Source organism: Lipotes vexillifer, unplaced genomic scaffold (assembly GCF_000442215.2).
Source record: "Lipotes vexillifer unplaced genomic scaffold, Lipotes_vexillifer_v1.1 scaffold390, whole genome shotgun sequence".
Classification (NCBI taxonomy): domain Eukaryota; kingdom Metazoa; phylum Chordata; class Mammalia; order Artiodactyla; family Lipotidae; genus Lipotes; species Lipotes vexillifer.
In genome coordinates, this window is record NW_006784503.1 from 3,957,430 (window position 1) to 3,978,706 (window position 21,277).

At 47.2% G+C, this 21,277-nt stretch overlaps 1 protein-coding gene across 2 annotated transcripts in view; it reads right to left on the reverse strand.

Annotated features, from left to right (window-relative positions):
* Positions 1–21,277, reverse strand: part of ASAP2 (ArfGAP with SH3 domain, ankyrin repeat and PH domain 2) — a 162,402-nt gene that overhangs the window by 27,975 nt on the left and 113,150 nt on the right. For both annotated transcript variants that reach the window (XM_007456938.1, XM_007456939.1), the window contains exons 10-15: positions 18,338–18,441; positions 18,171–18,240; positions 13,573–13,660; positions 8,184–8,232; positions 7,940–8,106; positions 5,509–5,642 (exon numbers count right to left, since the gene is read on the reverse strand). In XM_007456938.1, coding sequence (XP_007457000.1) covers positions 5,509–5,642; positions 7,940–8,106; positions 8,184–8,232; positions 13,573–13,660; positions 18,171–18,240; positions 18,338–18,441 — 612 coding nt within the window. The remainder of the gene's footprint in view (positions 1–5,508; positions 5,643–7,939; positions 8,107–8,183; positions 8,233–13,572; positions 13,661–18,170; positions 18,241–18,337; positions 18,442–21,277) is intronic.

A 21,277-nucleotide genomic window follows, 5' to 3' on the forward strand; every position in this document is an offset into this window, starting at 1 on the left:
AGGGAAATGGGGTGTTAGCTATTGGGCCCCCTCAGGTCCCAGGAGGCTGGAAGGCTTGGAGCACATGGCACATCTTTAATATACAGGTGGATAAAAAGGCCCAGGGCAGTGAAGGAACCTGACCCTGGTAGGTGAGCTAAGAGACAGCAGTGTGCCCTAAACTGCTGCCTCCAAAGACCAGAGCATGAAAAAATACCCCGAGGTGCGCAACAAGTGCCGTGTGTCATGCTTCACCTGCGCCCCTAGAAATTCTGCTTTTGGTATATTTGACAAAGTATATAATATACTCCTTAGTAAGTAGTACAAGTGTAACTATACATCACAGACATGTATATGTTTTGGTGCTCAATTTTTTCTGATAGGGTTTGTGGTTAAAAAAAGTTCAGAGTTGTGATTTAAGAAAAAAGAATAGAACACAGGCTCTAGCCTCCCTTTTAAAATGGGGTTCTTGTTTAGGCTAGATAAGACAAAGGACCTGGGACAATGCCTGAAGCATAACAGTCACTCAATAAATGGTACCTGTTTCTACACTGCTTGCTGCTCTTTGCAGCCTGAGTGGCTTCTTTTCGGGCCCAGGTGAAACCGCAGTATGATCTGTGAGGAAGCTCTTGGTTTCTGAGGGCTTTCCTCTCCACTCCCTCTCTCAGATCCAGCTGTCGGCTGGTCTGCTTTATATTTAACAGCTTGTTAACAACTTCATGAGGAGGCAGGAGAAAGTCATAAAATAGGCCCGAGTCAGTAATATACGCTCCTGGGGGTTTCTGACCCTATTCTTTGATGGAAGGTTTTTAAATTACTGACTCAAATTCAATTCCATAACACTGAAATCTCCTTTACTAATTTCACTTACGATGTGAGACTGATCATATGACACTAGGACCCTCATACCAACAATACTGTTTTACGTAGGACCTGAAAATCAGAACTGAAATTGTAATCTTCTATGTTAAGGAGGAACTTTATCTTTTTAAAATTTATGCTTATCAGGAGGTTTTCTGAAAGCAGATTTGCTTTAAAATCTAAGGATCTTAGGCTGGTGCATGCTAGAGTAGTTAAAATGGCACAGCTTCCCTGAACTCTAATCAAATTAATACTTCAATTACCCCAGTTTCTTTCCACCGAGTAAGTGATTCTAGAAGCAGGAGGCAAAGGGAAGGAAAGATGACTGCTGACCAGCCACCTTCATGGATGCTGCTGAAACCCACTCGGTTGACATGGGAATCAAGCGTGCTTTGAAACAAAAACAAAGTAAGAAGGAAATGGTGAAACCACTACGACATACCATCAGGGGAAACTGTTTACAAACCCCAGGCCAGAAAATACTTTATGGAATTAAGCAAAAGACTTCTGTTATGAGGACCACGGTGAGACCGTATGGGGGGACAGGAGCTGCACTTTACAGGGTGAGCATCTGTCTATTTAGAACACAGTGCCAGCCAGGAAATGAAAATCCCTGCTCGTGTATCTGCTGTCTCCATCAGGCCGTGCAAAAACCCCTCTCCTGTCACAGCACATCCATGTGTGTGGCTCTGTGACTCTGCTCTGGAAAGCAGCCCTATTCGGGCTGCAGCCTCGGACACGACAGCAAGTTATCTTCCAGTTCACCCTCTTATCTCTTTAATAGGGTACAAGGGGTCTAATTAACATGTGCTGCGCAAGAAAACGTATTCTGATGAACACACCAGCCCAAGACCCTGACACCACTGCTCTGTGAACCTGAAAGGTTCACAAACAGAGCAGTCAACCCGGGTGGGGTCTCCCTGCGGATTCACACATTAGGACACGCAGATGATTTTTCTGAAAGGATTTTGTTCAAATCATCTGGGAGGAGAAGGTAACAACGATAATAATAACAGCTAATACTTTATAGTTCTCACTATGTGCTGGATGTAATTCTGAACACACACACACACACACACACACACACACACACACACACACACACACACAGTGTGTGTGTCAAGCCTTCAGGAGATCTTTTGTTCAGGCATCTAAGCAAAATAAAAGAACCAGGCACTCTAAAAAGGCTCGACATTCTCATGCTTTACAAATGGCACTAACAACACCTGACACACACCCTCCACCTATTGCTTAACAAACGGCTGAGGAAAAAGGGTCTGGAGGTGGTGTCATGCCCGTAGTAACAGGGTTGGGGTGAGAGGGGGAGACGTCTTCTTCCTGTGAGTGGCCAGACAGGCGAGTTCAGGGGCAAAGAGAGGGTGGGAATAAATCCCAGTGATTCAGGCCTCTGCCCTTTGTTTTTCTGATAACCACTCAGGAAAAGAGGCTTAGATAAGGGAGAGTTTAAAGCTATGGCAGAGATTAGATATCAGAAATATCTGCAGATCTTAGTTAAGCAGGCTCTTCCTGATTTCTCCATAATGGCTGAGAGTTGGTCAAACTTTGAATGCCTAGGAGAATATACAGACAGAGATACAGATGGAGGCTCCAGGAGAAGAAACAAAGATCTGAGCCTGGGATCAGAAGCCAGCTCATCTTTTCATCGAAATGGAGACATTCTCCTTCCAACCGTCTCTGGTGTTTCTCTCTGCAGTAGGCAGTAGTCTCAGGCAGATCATCAGTTAAGTTTCTGAGACACATGTAAGCAGGTATAACAGATGTGTCAGGATCAGGCTCCTACCAGCTTACACAAGCCAGCTGTTAAACAGCTGTTATTAAAAATTACATTATATAAACTCATGATCAAATAAAGTATACTAGGGAAGTCCCTGGCGGTCCAGTGGTTAGGACTACCTGTTTCCACTGCCGGGGCCCAGGGGTCAGTCCCTGATCGGGGAACTGAGATCCCTCCCATAAGCTGCATGGTGCAGCCTCAGAAAAAAACAAACAAAAAGACTATACTAAAAACAAAGTACTACTGAAAACTCATCACTTCCTAACTATTTTACTATGCTATTTTTGAAGTTGTATTTGTGTGGCAAACTTACTACATAACCTGTGTGGTCTTTCCCACTGCACATTCAGTTATGCACACTGTGGCCTGCAAATGGCCACGGTGGGAGCATTTACATCACGTGACTACAAAGCCGGGCTTTTTTCCCTCCCAGAGAGCTGGCGGTTAGACATTTGTCAGGCATGAGGATGGGGAATGAGGAGGGATGGTAGTGATGTTTAAATCCTCTCCACAGGGAGAGTCCTCAAGGGTTAAGAGTGTGAGCTCTGGAATCAGATTAAAGAGGCCTCCACCCCAGATCTGGTGCTTTGATAACTACATAACCTTGGGCTCGTTAAAACATTCTAAGCCTCAGTTCCTCTTTTGTAAAATGGGGATAATACACCAGGGCCACAGGACTGGAGTGAAGAGAAAAGAGCAAAATGAGCTAAGACACACAAAGCGCCGTGCAAAGTGCCTCGAGAAGTGCCTCGTACAGAATCAACAATTATTACTTCAGCATAAACCACTTAACACTTCCAATTGTTTTAAAAAAAACCCACCAGGGCAGTACAGCCACTGCAGTAGTTTACCAGTGCTCACTGAGAAGTAATTTATGTGTCTCTGAAAATATACCGCGAGAATTTCAAATCTATGCCATTGCCAATTACCCAGGATACCGCCTGCACACACACAGCTCTATGATGGAGGCTGTATGCGTTATGACATTAACAATAACTGTAGTGTGTAACCAAGAATACACTGCTTGGGTCCCGCCAAGGCTAGCTTAGCTGTAAACTTGAAGTAATCAGTGATGCTACTAAAACTGGGCTACCAGAATCCACTCCAGTTTCTCCCAGCTTTGTCTCTCAAGACCGTAAACGAACTCCTTGGAAAGACAGGAAGGATTCGGCAAGATAGTTCTAAATGCATTACAAGTTCAGACACGTTGGATCCAGAATAGTCATCGGTATGACTTACGGCCCCCTGAGAGATCTACTGACCACGGTAATTGATTTTCTGCCAAGACTACTGCTCTTGACATTAAAATCAATGGCAATCAATATCCATTTAATAGTCACTGTCCAATGCTCAGCCACCTCAAAAAACAATTTCAAATACTACCTTCTAATCGGCAGCTATAGACTTTGAAAACAGTCCGAAGAGCTCATGTTTTAGGCGCCCCAAAGCACCACCCATGTGTGATATGCTTGTTCCTCAGTGGGGCCAGTCTCAACGCTCTGAAAGTCACTTTACAGGAAATGCTTCAACCCCCTAATACACTGCATGGCTTATGTGTTATCACCCAACGAACAATGAAACACTTTTTTCTTTAGAAACAAAGGCAGTAGAAGCAAATACCAGTATCTCTCCCAAAAGGCAACAATAAGAGACAGAGGACAAGTCCACCGGAGGCTTGAGCCAGGTAGTGACTGCACCGCAGACTCGGCAGACGACTCAGGAAGAATGAGTCCTTTACTGTCTCTGGGCTCTAGGTTCTGCACCTGCTTAATGACTGGGGTGAACTGGACTCTGCCACCATCCTATTCCAGAATCTCACACCAGTCTCAACACTCCTTTATAAGTTCAATTCATTTTATTCATTTAAGGATAAACCTTTGTGGGACTTCCCTGGTGGGCCAGTGGGTAAGACTCCGTGCTCCCAATGCAGGGGGCCCGGGTCCAATCCCTAGTCAGAGAACTAGATCCTGCATTCATGCCACAACTAAGAGTCCACATGCTGCAACTAAAGATCCTGCATGCCACAACTAAGACCCGGCGCAGCCAAAAAAAAAAAAAAAAAAAAAAAAACAATAGACCAAGGGCACAAAATCTACATTGGCTCTTCACATCGTACCAAAAACAAATCAAGCTTTTTTACTTTACAGCCCCTTTTTCTATAATCATTTCTGCTGCTAGAATGATTTTTTTCTTCTTCTCTAGCTGACCAACTGCAACTCATCCTTTAGGTATCTATCACCTCCTCTGTAAAGTCCCCCAGGCTTGCTGTTCACTTTGCCCACCCCACGTCACAGCTTGCATCATATTACACGGTACTTTCTCAAGTGTCTGTTCCTACCCCATGTGACCCCGAGCATTCACAGGGGCAGACGCTAAGTGTTGGTCATCTTTGAATGCTCAGATCTAAATCTCTTGTTTGAGATAAAACATTCAAATATATGTTGAATAAGTAAATTGCTTTGGGGGACTAACTAAAACATTTTCTTAGAGATAAAGTTTTTCACTTTTTAGTCTATACTTAAGTCATATAAAACTGCAGGTTGTACAACTTAGTCTTTAGTGCTCACTAAATCATATATTTCAAGAGGACACAAGGCAGCTGAAATAAGCAGTAGGAAATATACAGTAGGAAAAGTATCAGAAGAAAAAAAAAAAAAAAAAAAGAATAAAGCTTTGCAACCCTCAACTATAATACTAGTAGCCGAGGAGGAGGAATTACCAACGAGTTTCTAATTGCCCAAATCCACGTGGCAATATCAACAGCTACCAGCCCAGCGAAATTTTAAGAAACAGAAATGGATTCAAGTGCCAAAATGAAAACCTAGCTTTCAGATCATTTGTTTTCACTCCAAAATCAAGGATTCGAAACATACCAGCAGCTCAGATGTTCCTAACACATCTAACGTCAGGGACTGCATCCTGGAGTAGTGAACCCCCAGCTCTCGGTGGATGCCAGAACACTCAATGCAGGTCAGAATGCCCAGGTTGGTGGAGAGCCACGTAGGATCTGCCAAAGAGAATAGGGAAAATTGGAGCTTGTAAGGAGAGGGCAGGGGTCAGAACTTTTTTCTTGCATAGTTACTGAACATGGAGTTTTGTTACATCATTAGCATTTTTTTTTTTTGGATCCTACATGCAGCTGGAACCCTCGTTCATCATTAATTACCACCAATTTACACACAATACACACATGTGCACGTATCTATTCTCCCTCCTCTTCCTAGGGCTCCACCTCCCCGTCCTTCAATTCATTTGTTAAGCACTCCCAAGGGGCAGGGCTGTCTGTACAAGAATAAATAGGACACAGCGCCCTCTAGTGGCCGAGGGTCCCTGGATACAGACCATCCCCATCACCAACCTGATGGTACCAGCAAAGGGGACAAAGTCTAGCACCACACGGGGGACTGTCAAACATGCTAATAACCAGCAGAAAACACCCACTATGTGCTGATGCCATGCTCAGTTCAGCACAGAGTTGAAGCAATTATAGTAGCAATAATAGCTCAAGGTGTGATAGCTTCAGAAATTACAGGTGCTTTCCCTAAATTTCTCATTTAACACATACAAGAGCGCCTGGAGGCACACAGGGCAGGTGTCTTCACCATCTTGCTCAGAGAGGTGAAGGGCCTTCCTTGCGTGAGGCTGCAGAGCCAGACTGCAGCCCTGCCTTCACCTGGGATCAAACCCACACCTGCACCACGTTTACTTGCTCAGCGACGCCTCCTAGCCGAGCACCAGAGTAGGCACTCAAGAAATGCGTGACGGATGAACGCTGAATTTACTGAAAACACGGAATTCAAAATAAAACATTCCTGAGGACATGATCACAGCCCAGAAGTACAATTCTCTTTAGAATTTGCTTGTGGCCCTCAGAAACTCATAGGTGGCAAATACTGCAACCTTGGTCACTAGTTTGCACAAAGTTATCTTTAAAATGTTCAAATTATAAACATTTTATCTGAGTTCGGAAATACTCCCGGGCACTGGTGTTTTCACTTCACTAGACCTATTCTACTGAACCGACTGTGTCATGCTTTTGGTGGGTATGAGTGTACATTTAGACTGCTTCATATCACTCAGACTGTCTTTTAGCATTTTAAAACAAAAATGTCATAGCTTTGATTCCTTATAAGTGTTTTACAAGTCCAAGTACTACACTGTCCTCGTCTAAGAAAAAGCACAGTTCAATACCTTCACTCCCTGCAGCATCTCCTGCCAAAGGTATGTTTTTAACAGTCCGAGACCCCATGAGGTAATTCCTCAAATTACCCCCAAATACAGCCTCCAGGGTAAGAGGAACCCACGGCACTTCTCAACTGTCCACTCTATTTTCGTTGCGCCTTTTTTTTTTTTTTTTTTTTTGTGGTATGCAGCCTCTCACTGTTGTGGCCTCTCCCGTTGTGGAGCACAGGCTCCGGATGCGCAGGCTCAGCGGCCATGGCTCACGGGCCCAGCCGCTCCGCAGCATGTGGGATCTTCCTGGACCAGGGCACGAACCCGTGTCCCCTGCATCGGCAGGCGGACTCTCAACCACTGCGCCACCAGGGAAGCCCCGTTGCGCCTTTTTAAAAATGGAAGTTGTCACAGAACCAGGGGAACGAAAAGGCACACGGCCACCCTAAGCAGCCCACAGATCCCCTAACACCGGCCCGTCTGAGCTACAGGAATAAGTCAGCTCATTAAACGCTTAAAATACTGGTTGCTAAAATCTACGATACTTTATGTCCATTGAAAATGAAACCCCAGTAGGCCTTATCAAAATACAGAAATAAACACCTCATTTCACGGAATGTGGCAGCTGGCCGGGGCTCACAGACAATCTCCACTGGTCCCTTCATCTTCCAAAAAGGGAAACTGACATCTAACAAAGTAAGTGGCTCTTCCAGGGTCACAGACTAGACAGCGGCTTAAAGTTGCTGCAGAAGTTCTACAAAGCGGTACAAGGGGAGGACGGATTGAATCCTGGAAAAAGCCGCAGTTTGGAGCCAATACAATGACCGGATGACCCCGGTTCCACCCTCACTGTGTGCTTCTGTTTTCATTTCTCAAAAAGCATTTAAACCGTTTCAGCTCTATGGGGCTCTCTCCCTGCAGGCCTGCTCTGAGGGCCCGGAGGCAGGCATCTTCCCACCCTTTCCCCGACTTAGTCTGTGCACAGTTCAGTAAGCATCTGTGTGACAGCGTGAGCTCAGGCTGGGCTGCGCTGAACTTGGTGTTTGAAATGAAAGGGAAAATCAGTGACTGGCTTCTGTGAGTTGGAACAGGATTTAAACGTCCTAGAGCTGGAGGGGGTGGCTGGGTCACCTGGCGCCCCGCAGTCGCAACACACGTCATTGCCTGTCATCCTCTGGACCTCGGAGATGATCTCCTTTGTCAGTTCTTGGACTATGTTATTTTCTCCTGTGCTGTCATCTCCCTTAAATGCATTGTTCAGAGCTTCTTCTTTGCTGTTCTGAAGCACAGACATCCATCTAGAAAAATAACAGTGACGCTGTGTTAAATCCCAAGGACGACTGCCCTTCCAAGGCCCCACCCCCAAACAACTTACATTTGACATTCCTGTTCGTCCTCTGCTTGAAAGTGGTATGTCCTGTCATCTGCAAGGCAAGAGGGGTTTCATCAGTTGTGAGCCCGGACAGTAATCCATACACAATTCCAAAAGAAAGTGGTTTGTAATTAACCTCAGGAAGAGTCTAAACTCTGCCACGAAGTCAATGATCTGTATACAACCAAGCACTCCCTCCTGCCCTTTACAAGCCCTCGCCTGGGAACTGTGGCTTTCTAATGCAAATTATCGAGCCAGCTCCTTTCCTCCATTCAAGTCTAAAGGGACGCAACTTCCAAAAAACTGAAGCTCTTCAATGAAAACCATCACTATCCTTTCAAAAGCTTTTTTTTTTTTTTTAACTTGCTACAGAGTTGGCCCCCAATTGTTATGGCCCTTTGAATAGTAAAAGTCTTATCTAAAGCGAGTATCTTACAAGCTTTCTGGCCTTCTTAGCCCAAAGTGTATAGCCTCAGTCCAATTGTGGGAAAGCATCAGAGAAACCCAAACTGAGGGACATATGACCAAAAAACTGATCAATAATTTTCAAAGTATCAAAGTAATGAAAGACAAGGAAAGATACAGAACTGATATAGACTGTACGTGACTAGGGTGAAATAACAGCAGCAATGTGGAATCCTGGAGAGAATCCTCGAACAGAAAGAGGACACTAGTGGAAAAAATGGTAAAATCTGAATAAGATTCTTAGTTAACAGCATCACACCAATGTAAATTTCCTGGTTTTGACAGTTGCAGATATGGCTGATATTATGTACTAAACAGTAACTGATAACCTGTACTATGCTGTCAGTATTAGGGGGAGCTGGGTAAGGGATATACAGAAATTCTTTGCCTACAATCAGTCCAAAAACAAAGTAAGAAAGAAAATTAAATTTAAAAAACAAAAATGAAAAAAAAAAGGGGGGGAGATCCAACTTCTGCAGATGGCAGAGCGGTGACATGCAGGGACTGTCCTTGGGGTTCACAATAAACATCTGTGCCCCTCAAAGTGAGTGAACACTGTGGCTTTTACACTCCTGAAAGCACTTTAGTTCTTAGGATAATTCTTGGTGAGCTGACTGGGAGGAGGCTGAGGCCCAGAGAGGTTAAGAGGCAGGAACAAGCGCACCCAGTGGCCGAGGGGTCAGGTTTTGACCCCAGCTCTGATCCTCTTCCTATTTTCCTGACACGGAGGGGACACCCCACACCCTCCATCCCCAGCCTGTTACTGAGGACAGGAACAGGGTTTAAGAGAACTGTGCCAAGGGACTTCCCTGGTGGTCCAGTGGTTAAGAACCCGCCTTCCAATGCAGGGGACGCAGGTTCCATCCCTGGTCCAGGAGCTAAGATCCCATGTGCCACGGAGCAACTAAGCCCGAGTGCGCAGCAACTACTGAGCCCACGCCCTCTGGAGCTTGTGCCACAACTAGAGAAGCCCACATGCCACAACAAAAGATCCCGCATGCCACAACTGAGACCCAACACAGCCAAAAATAAAATAATTACTTTAAAAAAAAAAAAAGAGAGACCCGTGTCAAGTTCAGAAAAATAAACTTCATCCTGTGATCCAAATGTCAGTGGTCAGGTGCTAGGGAGAGAGGCCGCTTTCCCTGCCCCCACTCTACCTGGTGTGCAGAGCCTTACCTGTGGGAAGGCCAGAGGGGGCAGGTCCACATCCACTCTAAGTGGATCTCAGAGTCCTTGGGAAGCCATGACCATGGCAGGTTGCACCAGAGGACCGGGTCTGACACCAGGCCTAAAACCCTCCAAGTTTTCCCCGAAGCCACTTCATGGTCAGACAAGGCACAGATGCCGCAGGAAAATCAAGGAGACGGGGGAGCAACCCATTTCTGTGGCCAATTCTGCATTTTACCACATGAATGGTGGAGAAGCAGGGGAAATTCTCTGTGAAGATTTCCAAATAAGAATTCCCTTGTATGGAACCCTCTGGCACTGTTGGTGGGAATGTAAACTGATACAGCCGCTAGGGAGAACAGTATGGAGGTTCCTTAAAAGACTAAAAATAGAATTACCATACGACCCAGCAATCCCACTACTGGGCATATACCCTGAGAAAATCATAATTCAAAAAGATACATGCACCCGAATGTTCACTGCAGCACTGTTTACAATAGCCAGGTCATAGAAGCAACCTACAGGCCCGTCGACGGACGAATGGATAAAGAAGATGTGGTACATATATACAATGGAATATTACTCAGCCATAAAAAGGAACGAATTTGGGTCATTCGTAGAGATGTGGATGGATGCAGAAACTGTCATACAGAGTGAAGTAAGTCAGAAAGAGAAAAACAAGAATCGTATATTAACGCATATATGTGGAATCTAGAAAATGTTACAGATGAACCGGTTTGCAAGGCAGAAACAGACACAGATGTAGAGAACAAACCTATGGACACCAAGCGGGGAGAGTGACGGGGGGTGGTGGTGGGATGAACTGGGCGATTGGGATTGACATGTAGACACTAAGATGTATAAAATAAATAACTAATAAGAACCTTCTGCATAAAAAATAAATTAAAAAAATAAAAAGAATTCCCTCGTATGGACACTCTTTCACGATGCCTTTATTTCTAGCAGATTCAACTAGAGTGAGGAGAAAGGAGGAGGTTTCCAGAGCCCTGCTGCGACGGTATCCTGGGAAGGGCTGCTTCTCGGCCCCAGGCTTGGGCTCCAGCTGGCCACGAACCCTCCATGTGGACCTGGAGAGGCACCCTGTGGGTCCATCCCACTCAGGGGACTGACCTAGATCATGTGCACCTTCTCCTACACCTCCCACCTCACCTGGCATGACTGCATGATCTGAGGATAATGGCTCAGGACTTGAATTCGTAATCAGTGGGGTCAATCTGAGGGCAAGAGGACTGGACAGGTTCCAGAAAGGCTGGCCTTGCCACAGGGACGTCCTCCTTGAGAAGCCAGGCCCACTGATGGCTTGATCTGGGCGGGGAGTCCCTATCTGGGGGAAAGATCGGTAAAGGAGGATCCTGCAGGGAAACAGTTGAAGCCAGCAGTCAGTCTGTTCCTCCCGGGCTCTCTGGGTGATTCCAAGCTGGCTTTGCAGGTTGAGGGACAGGAGGAAGGGGCGGCTCCTCGGGGCCTGGTAGACTCACACCTGAAACAGCATCCTCGCTGCCCATCTACAGCTTGACTTTTATTTCTCCAGCCACCCAGATGTTTCACAAGCACAAAGGTGTCTCGGGGATACGTGTGAGTCCCAGCAGCCCGGTCAGCAGGTAGAGTCAGACCCGAAGCCAGGCCCCCACCTCTCAGGACGCTCGTCAGGTCACGGTTTTCTCACTCTGCAGTGTCTCCCTTGATGGTTCCTGGTGGGGGGCGGGGGGGCTCTGACCAGTTTTGACATTTCTCTGTAACGACCCAAACCCACATAGCGCTGCAACAAAGCACTGCCACTACACACGCTCCCAGGTCAGCATCACCTCTTGAAAACTAGCTGAGGATGACAAGTGTGTAGGACTGGGATTCATTCTACCCACTGGAAGACAGTGGCAAGAAGAGATGAGAGCATTTTTCAAAGACGACAGTGGACTCAGCGCCTAGGACCAGATTCAGAAAGCTCTTCCGCGTACCGGAGGCTGGAAGCTCTTGACCGAAGGTATTTATCACGTCAGGCAACAGAGCAAAGACACTGATGGAATCTTGTGAATGTCAGGTGGCCAGAGCGCGAGCACAGAACCAGATGCCTGGGGCCTGGCCAGCTGTTCAAATGTGTATGCTGGGAGGCTTCGGAGTCATCTACACGCCTGAAAGAAATGCTTCTGCACACATGGTCTCTGACAGGGGTCCCACAGGGGTGCTGGAGCGACCAGGGCAAGCGAGGGTGTGCAGGCCCACCTCCCCGGGCGCAGAACTCACACTCCGTGACTAACCGCCGATCAGCTACTGGAGGGGAATGCGCCCCTTCTCATGAGTTAGTGCTTCAGAAGATGGAAAGGCTGCAGGCCTCCAAGTGTCCCCTAGACACTGGCTGACGTCACATACGACCCCCAAGCTGTCTCCCTTTAACTGTCACTTTTTATTGCCATCCAGGGGCACATTTTAAAGCATGGGCGATCCTCCACATTCCACACCATCCTGAGGGAGTGAAGGATCTGAGAGCAAGGAGGGTAAATGCACCTGCGGGCCTGACGAAACTGAGCAGGGACACAGGCCTGGAAGCCAGGCCTGACGAAACTGAGCAGGGACACAGGCCTGGAAGCCGGGCCTGACGAAACTGAGCAGGGTCACAGGCCTGGAACCCGGGGAGAGTCGATTTTTATTTTGCAAATCGGTCTGGAAGCTGAAGATCAGAACAAACAGCACCCAAACCACACGTCACACTGCTCAACATGCTGCTGCAGCTCGGGACCGGGCATATGAGAACAGGAAACTGGCCTGGGCTGCTGCACCAGGCGCATGAGAACAGGCACCAGCCCGGGCCTCCGTCTCCTCCCCAAGCACAGAGGAGCTGGTGATCATTTCCTCTAAGTTTGCCATGAGCATGAACTTACATAGTAACTTCCTACCCTCAATAATACAACCCAACACACATGTTAAAAAGCAGCCACCTCATGCTCAGGATACTGAGGCAAATAAGACAGCACTCATCTTCCCAAAAGGCACGGTCTGGAGTTTTCCTCTATAAATATAGCTCTTGTGCCCAAATCCCCAGTGACTGCCTTTTGAAAGGGGAGCTGGCCCTTTCCTTCCCCCAAACTGTAACCCTGCCACTGAAAACTGCCAAGACCAAAAGGCCATCGTGTTTCTTTAAGAAATCGCTCGCCCTTTCCCTCTCCCTTAGGCGATGCTGAGAGGCCACTCGCCACAATGGATGGTTCTGTGGTGGTTCTCCTTGGTCTGCCACAAAGACGAGCAGCACAGGAGCAGCAACACTAATTCTGGGGCGGGAAGACAAGTAGATTTCAACCCGAGAGTTTCAAGAGCTCTGCCGGGGGCCTCATCACATCAGTGGTGCAGCAGTTCTAACAGCGCCCAAGTTAGGGGAGCTCTGATGACAGAACTGTCCTTTTTTATCGTGAAGTGAAGGGATTTTTAGGCTTGAGGGCTGATCTAGTATAATCTCCCTGTTTACCAATAGGAAACCCGAGGCTTGGGAAGCTGAGAGGACGTGCCCAAGTTTATAGATCCCGTGAGTGGAGCAAGGCCGTCCGCAGGTTCAAGCCCTGAACCGAGAGACCGGCAAGCAGACCATCACCAGCGGAAATAAAAAGCATACAGTCACCTGAAATAAAGGGCTTTCTCTTTGAAGACCAATTCTTTAAATTAACGCGCTGTCTGAGATGGGGTTGATGCCCTAGACGAGAGGGTAAAATCACTTCTGTGCAGCTCAGCCTCTGAGAAAGAAACTTACGTGAAATTAGGTCAAAACACTTCTTCTCCTCGGGGTTGGTCTTCACTTGGCAGGTCAAGAGGTTAAGCTTCGCAGGAGGCCGGTTAGCCTGTTGAAAGACAAAAAAACAGAGACGGGTGGAAAGCACTGGGAAACCACAGTATCATTCCTCATTAAAACATAGCAAGAACAGGCTCTCACTGGCTCGCAAAGATAGCTATCAGAAGGCAGGTTTTCATGTGGAAGGCATGACAGAGGCACATCTCAGGGTGTCCCTGGACCTCGGCTCCCGGGGTGCAGCTGCCCCTCCCTGCAAGGGACACGGTGGGGGGGGGGCACACACCCACCCAGACAGGGATAACAAGTGATGCCAGCCCAGCTTTGAGGTCAAGGGCAGTGGGCTCCCCGAGATCAAAATGCTCCCCGTCTAAAGCTCAGAGACATTCCGTCCTGATCAGCTGGGCACATGGGCACCCACATCAATTTCTGGTGATATTAAAAGTGTTTTCCTGAGCATAAACACTCACTTTCAGGGAGAGTAACCTCACAGCACAAAAATGACAGAGAAATTTTAAATATATATATATATGAAATGACAGATGACAGATTCATAATCCTTAATGCCAGCCATCTGTCACTTAAATTTCAACAAAACCCACCTTGTTCACATACGAGTCCCCCACCTTCTGCCCTCCACACACAATGGTAACAAGAGATTACAATACGTTTTTGTCAGAGATGTGTCAAAAATGACTATTTTATTACCATTTCAGAAACTATCATAACTAGTCCAAAAAAGCAAAGGGCAGAAGATAAGATAATTTCAGGCAAAAAAAAAAAAAAAGAATTCTGAATGGCAGAACGCCTCTCAGAAATCTTCGAGAAATATTCAAGTATGAAAGGCTTATCTTACCCACCCACCAAGCTGCTAAAAGAAAGACCAAATAAAATGTCTTAAGAGTTCAACTGTTCTTGTTTACCCCTTCCTGTGGCCACCAGCCATGTCAAGAAACTGTAAAAGCTTGGATTTGGGATTAAGCGAGATACACACTCACAGGTGTCTACATCTGGGCAGACCTGCATTTACAGACCCCTCTCCACTGAGCTCAGAGTCAGGGGCGAGGCAGCATGGCCTCCATTAAAACAGGACTGATCCTTGCAGTGTGAACAACTGGGTTTGATGACAGCAATTTGGGACAAGCAGAAGCTGGATAAACAGGGTTGGACTAGACTCTCCTGGTTCACGGCTGTGCTGACATCTCTTACGTGGAAATCACTGCGTGTTCTGCAGTCTGCCGATGCCTAACAGATGCCCTTGGGTCATCAGAAACCAGTATTCAAAGACTCCAAGCTCTGCCTGATCTTGAAAACCTTGACAATTCCAAGCAGAAGTACCATCAATCCTATTTTTGATCTTTATTAATACAATCAACTGGCTCGTCCAGGAACCAATACACCAAACGATACGTTTCTACAGTAGGAGACCACAGCACAAATGCAACCAAGCACTCTACCAAGGTGTTCAGCCCATAAAAAGTATGTGCCTATTCCATTACCTCATATGGTCACACAACTATACAGCTGCATTTAGGTGATGTTCCTGGACGACTTCCAAATGCTGGTGTCCACTGAGTCTTAGAAGCAGGAGCAGTAAAGGGGGTGATGCACTTTGGTAAATACAGAAAACTTCCATGGACAAGAAGATGATTTTGAATAGTAATAGCTACCTTTACTCAGTTGCTGCTGCTGCTATTATTATTATCCTATTATGTGCTTACCTGAGGCAGGCACTGTTGCAAGCATTTTTAATGAATTAACTCATTTAATTTTCCCAGCTGCGCTCTGAGGCAGGAACACTCCACATTTATAGATAAAGATACTGTGCACGACAGACTAATTTTTTTTCTTTTTTCTTTTTTTTTTTTGCGGTACACGGGCCTCTCACTGCTGTGGTCTCTCCCGTTGCAGAGCACAGGCTCCGGACGCACAGGCTCAGCGGCCATGGCTCACGGGCCCAGCCGCTCCGCGGCACGTGGGATCCTCCCAGACCGGGGCACAAACCCACGTCGCCTGCATTGGCAGGCGGACTCCCAACCACTGCGCCACCAGGGAAGTCTTGTCAGGCTTTTAAAAGCAAGTTTCTAGTCTTCCTTCTGCATGACTGATGATCATTTAAAAATTTTTTTTAGATTTTGTAAGAAACAACAGACATTTCTTCCAGCTTAATACAGTCTCCAGCCTTTGGCGGTGTGGCAAACTGACGAATTTGGCAAAGAGGATATCTAATTAGAGTCATTTTGTCAAAAGGATAACTTCTTTCCAGGGCCAGAAAACACAATCAGCCTTGTCTAACGGGGAATACCAACTTGGGCTTTCTACTGAATTCATCCCAGATGCTATCACTGTCCCTCTGCTAAAATACAGAATACAAGAATCTCATGTCCTAAACTGTCCCTTTTTTCCTGACGGTAAATTAACAAACATACTCAGGGAGATGCTAGCTGAACAGGTAAGCCACGAAAGGAGCCAAATTCAAACCAAACCAAACAGGCACGTCTCCACTGTCTTTCTCGGTGGAGGTTAATTCACATCACGGTGTGTGAACGCTCTGTGGGTGCAGCACTGAGGTGCCGGGACCTGGGCCCCCAGAGCATGCAGAGACGGCTGCCACAGGGACCCACTCCTTTCCCAGGAGAGGCAGCGGGACGGAGCCTCCACCTGCCACTCCTCTGGGCTGGAAGCGGCATCCAGATAGCGGGACTCCCTAGAGAAGGATCCCCCCAAGGGCGAGGCACTAACACAACAAGCGAGTGGCGTGACAAGCTGAGCTCTCCGCATGCTAGTAAAGCTAGTTATAACCGTACTATCTGCCAAAAACTGCGGCAACCCATCAACATTTAAAGAAAACTAAGCCTCCATGTCTCTTGAGAGGAATCTCAAGCAACAGAAATGAAGAGACCCAAAGTTTATGCTGTCGGCAAAGGATCACCAGACCTGCTGTCATTTCTGTGGTCGGGGGGAGAACCACTCTTTGGCTTAAGCCAAGGTCCTGGGTCTAGTGGACACGCCAATGAAGCAAATAGCCCAACTGGCTTTAGAGCTGTAAACAAATATGAAACGAAACCCAGTCTTGTTTTATGAGATTTTCTGCACTGAGGTAGTAAACCTGACTCAAAACAGAGTAGAATACAATTCGAAAGCAAATCACAGAATCGCAGGTGTTAGAGCAGGAAGGGAAACTGGCTTTCATCCAGTCTAACGGTCTCCATTTTAAACAGGAGTGGTGACTAAATCAATTTGCCTTCCTTAGTCTACAGCACTTACACCCAGTCACACACGCGCGCGTTCACACGCGCACACGCACACACACACACACGTCAGGATCCAAACTGCATGGCCCCATGAGGGACGTGGTGAGCGTAAGGAAGGCCAGTGAAGGCTGGACTTTGGAAAAGAGAAACGACCTTTATTTGCCCAGGCAGGAGCCACATTCAATCCCCCAGGCCAGAGGCCCCCAGAGGGCCCTCCAGACACTGGTATCTGCTAGTTCTGTGGTCTCTCTCCCTTCTCATACAGAGTGGGTGAAAAGGAAGGGACCCCACTCCCACCCCGTGGAACACAGTCCACGCTGCAGTGTCACCCTTCAGGTGAGGTTTAATTCTATCTCCTCACTCCTAAATACTGACAAGGGCAGGGTTTCTCTGGAACCACACTGAGCCATGACCTCTGGCCAGGGCCCGGAAAAGGCTGTCTGCGCTCCCGCCCGGCTCTGCCTTTCACGGGGGAGCTGGTGGGGACAGAGGAAGAAAGACGAAGGCTGAGGCTCATCTCCACTATGGGCCTGAGGTCAGGGCCAGGCCTCCTGCCTGGGGTGCAGGAACCTAGGCCACCACCAGCGTCCTCGTTCTCAGCAAAACAGCAACCAACTCTGCCTTCAGACATTTAAAAAATATCTACCGGCCTCCATGGCTTTCACCAGATCCCGTCACACCAGGTAAGGTGATAATACACATAAAGCCCACCGTGGAAAAGGGCTGTGTTTGTAACTGTGGTTACACAGTCCCTTGTCTCCGAAAGCCAGATTAAGTAAATCATTTTATTCCAACTGGCTCAGCATATGTTGGCTCAGTTTCCTGCACGGGCAATTATACACAGGGTCGTAGAAAAAGAACCTGATGAGGGCTGGGTGCAGTACGTCTACAATAAAATTACTGAAATCGCTCTTCTCTTGGATTTCTGATTCCCAGACTCCTGACTACCTAAACTCTTTTCCCTTGATGGAAAAGTAGAACTCTTTCCAAGTGTGATGTTCAATTTCCACAGACAAAGAAAGCTGGGGAGCGGTTTGCTGCTTGTTTCTGGGAGTCACAGGCCTCTGAATACAGACCACCTGGCTCCTCAGGTGTTCCTGACCCTGTGAGGCAGCAAGGGCCCCTGCTAGGGGAGCGTCAACAAGGGCACCAAACCGAGGAGGCACCCAAACAGGCTCTTCTCAGCAGGGACCTTGTTTAAAATGCACGCCTAGTGCCACAGCACAGGGCTCAGTCCCCTTACCAGGCCTCCAGCCCACATGCCCTCATCCCGCTACAGCGGAGCCCGTGATGACAGAGGATACTTACGGTGCCATGGGATATGGTCAGAAAACCATTTTTCACTGAACATTTCCTTTTCTGCCACACTTTTCGGATCCTTACAGATAAACGGGGAAAAAATAAAAGAGTTCAGAAATTTTGGACACAGGAGATTACAAACACACACTGAAACTCTAGCAAAGCCGTCTACGTACCCATCACTTTTCTTGTAGAGGTTGCCATTCCGCTCGGTGCCGTGCTCTTTGTTTCCCTGAGGCTGGTGTAAACTATAGGCTGTGCTCTGGCGAAGCTGTGAATCCTGAAAACAGTTAAGACGTTAGTGGTTTTTAATCCTGTCCAGATTCCAATTTTTAAAAAGCAGTACACAGAGACACACCCTTAAAAATTTTTTTTCTTTTTAAATTAGAGAATTTCTCCTCTTAAACACACCAAAAAAGGGACATGAAATTCATATCCTGGAACTCATAAATGCCACCTCCCAGGCTGGAGAAGGAAATGACAAATGCCAGTATCCCCAAACTGGCTGAAAGAATGAGCCATTTGGAAATTATGAGATTTTACTTATTTATTAGCCTTAAGTCCCTGACAGTGGCAAGAAGCTCCTGGTGTGGCAAAAGCAGCCCTCGAGAAGGAAGGCAGTAACGCTACCTGTTGGAAGAGGCGGGGCTTTCAAGCAAAAAAAAACACAATGATCTGCCTCTTACTTTGGGCAAGTTACTTAAGCTCCCTGTCTCAGTTTCCTCCTGGGAAAACAGGAAAACAATTTCTAGTAAGGACAGTAAATATAGGAAGGCTTGAGTGAGACCACGTGTGTGAATACCTGCTATGTAACACATACGAACAACATCTGCTTCCTGACCCCATCAATCCCAGCAGAGGGGCCATGGCCCTACACCCAACTGCTCCAGCCTGAGGGCAGACTGTCCACCTGGTCAGCTGAGAATACGGCCAAGTCCACCACCGCTGGGAAACCCCAGCCTTCAGGTTCTTGAGGGCAAAGCCCATTAATGAATCCCCTGGGCCTAAGTCCAGTGTCTGGGGTCCAACATGTGCTCGACTACTATTTCACAGATGATACCAAAAGCGCTAACCCTGGAAATTCTGGCAAAGGAAACAAGGGGAGCAAAACATGAACAAGGAGTTCACAGGTCAACTGGGCAGGACTAAGAGCTGCCTACATCTGTTGTGAGAGCTCCCGACCCAGTTCACTTTGTCACAGAAGAAACAGAAACGATGAAAATAAGGGACGTGCTCAAGAGGCAGGGCTCGCTGGAGCCAGAGCGGAGGGTGGAAGGGAACTCCGCCCCGCACTCTGAGGCCCCTTCCACTGCGCCTTGTGCCCTCACCAGAGGACGCCCAAGGATCCAGAGCTAGCCTCACTCCACTGTCGAGCAGATGGCCATCCCCCGGGACCCTAGGCGCTGCCCAAACAATGCAAGAACCAGTGCACGACAGTCAACATGATCCGAACTGAGAATACACCAGCTCCAGAAGTGAAGAGTCAAACGGAGAGAACGATGGGAGCGTCTGGAAGAAGTGAGTTTTAAAGATGAAGGTGAGAACCGCCAGAGGATAAGGGGAGGGACACACGCGGAGGCCTGCAGAGGAAAGTGGTGGCTGTGGCCATCCTCCAGGGAGGGAAATGAGGACAAATACTGCAGCCAAGATAAGGGGGCCCATCAGCCGAAGGGACAGGCAGGCTGGAGTCAGAGCCTAGACTTCATCCGAAAGCCACAGCCAGCCACCCGAATTCTTGACCATTTTTTAAAAAAATCTTGAAACGCAAATTTTTAATTGGGATGAAGTCCAGTTTATCTACTATTTCTTTCATCGTCTGTACTTTAGATGTCACATCTAAGAAGTCATTGCCTAATCTAAGGTCATGAAGATTTACACCTATGTTTTCTTCTTAGTTTTTTTTTTTTTTTAGATTTTTAATTAATTAATTAATTTTTGGCTGTTGGGTCTTCGTTTCTGTGCGAGGGCTTTCTCTAGTTGCAGCGAGCGGGGGCCACTCTTCATCGTGGTGCGCGGGCCTCTCACTGTCGTGGCCTCTCTTGTTGCGGAGCACAGGCTCCAGACGCGCAGGCTCAGTAGTTGTGGCTCACGGGCCCAGGTGCTCCGCGGCATGTGGGATCTTCCCAGACCAGGGCTCGAACCCATGTCCCCTGCACTGGCAGGCAGATTCTCAATCACTGCACCACCAGGGAAGCCCTCTTCTAAGTTTTACAGTTTTAGCTCTTACATTTAGGTCTCTGACCCATCTTGAATTAATTTTTTATTATGGTGTGAGGTAGGGGTCTAAATGCATTCTTTTGCTTTGGCTATCCAACTGTCCCAGCATCATTTATTGAAAAGATGGTTCTTTCCTCATTGAATTGTCTTAACACCTTTGTTGAAAATCAACTGGCCATAAATGTAAGGGTTCAATTCTATTTCATTGATCTATATGCCTATCCTCACACCAGTGCCACACTATCTTGATTATTATAGCTTTGTGGAAAGTTCTGAAATCAGAAAGAATGAGTCCTCCAACTTTGTTCTTCTTTTTCAAGATTGCTTTGGCTCTTCTGGGTCCCTTGCATTTCCGTATGAATTTTAAAATCAGCCTGTCAACTTCTGCAAATAGGCAGCTAGGATTTTATTTTGATGGGGATCACACTGAATCTGTAGACCAGTTTGGGAAGTGTTGCCAACCTAACAATATTAAGTCTTCCAATCCATGAACATGGCCTGTCTAGCACTGACTTTTTTTTGCAGTACGTGGGCCTCTCACTGTTGTGGCCTCTCCCGTTGCGGAGCACAGGCTCCAGACGCGCAGGCTCAGCGGCCATGGCTCACGGGCCCAGCCACTCCACGGCATGTGGGATCTTCCCGGACCGGGGCACGAACCCGCGTTCCCTGCATCAGCAGGCGGACTCTCAACCACTGCGCCGCCAGGGAAGCCTGCACTGACTTTTTAAACTCTGAAATATATATGGGATAACTCAGCAAAAAAATTAAAAAACAAAAAACAAAAAACCTTCATCTGAGAAATCAATAATGTGCTCAAGCATTCCATTACTGAACTGACAACAGACCCTGAACAAGCAGACACCCTAACAGGAGAAATGTCCTTTTCCACAGGGAGTTCA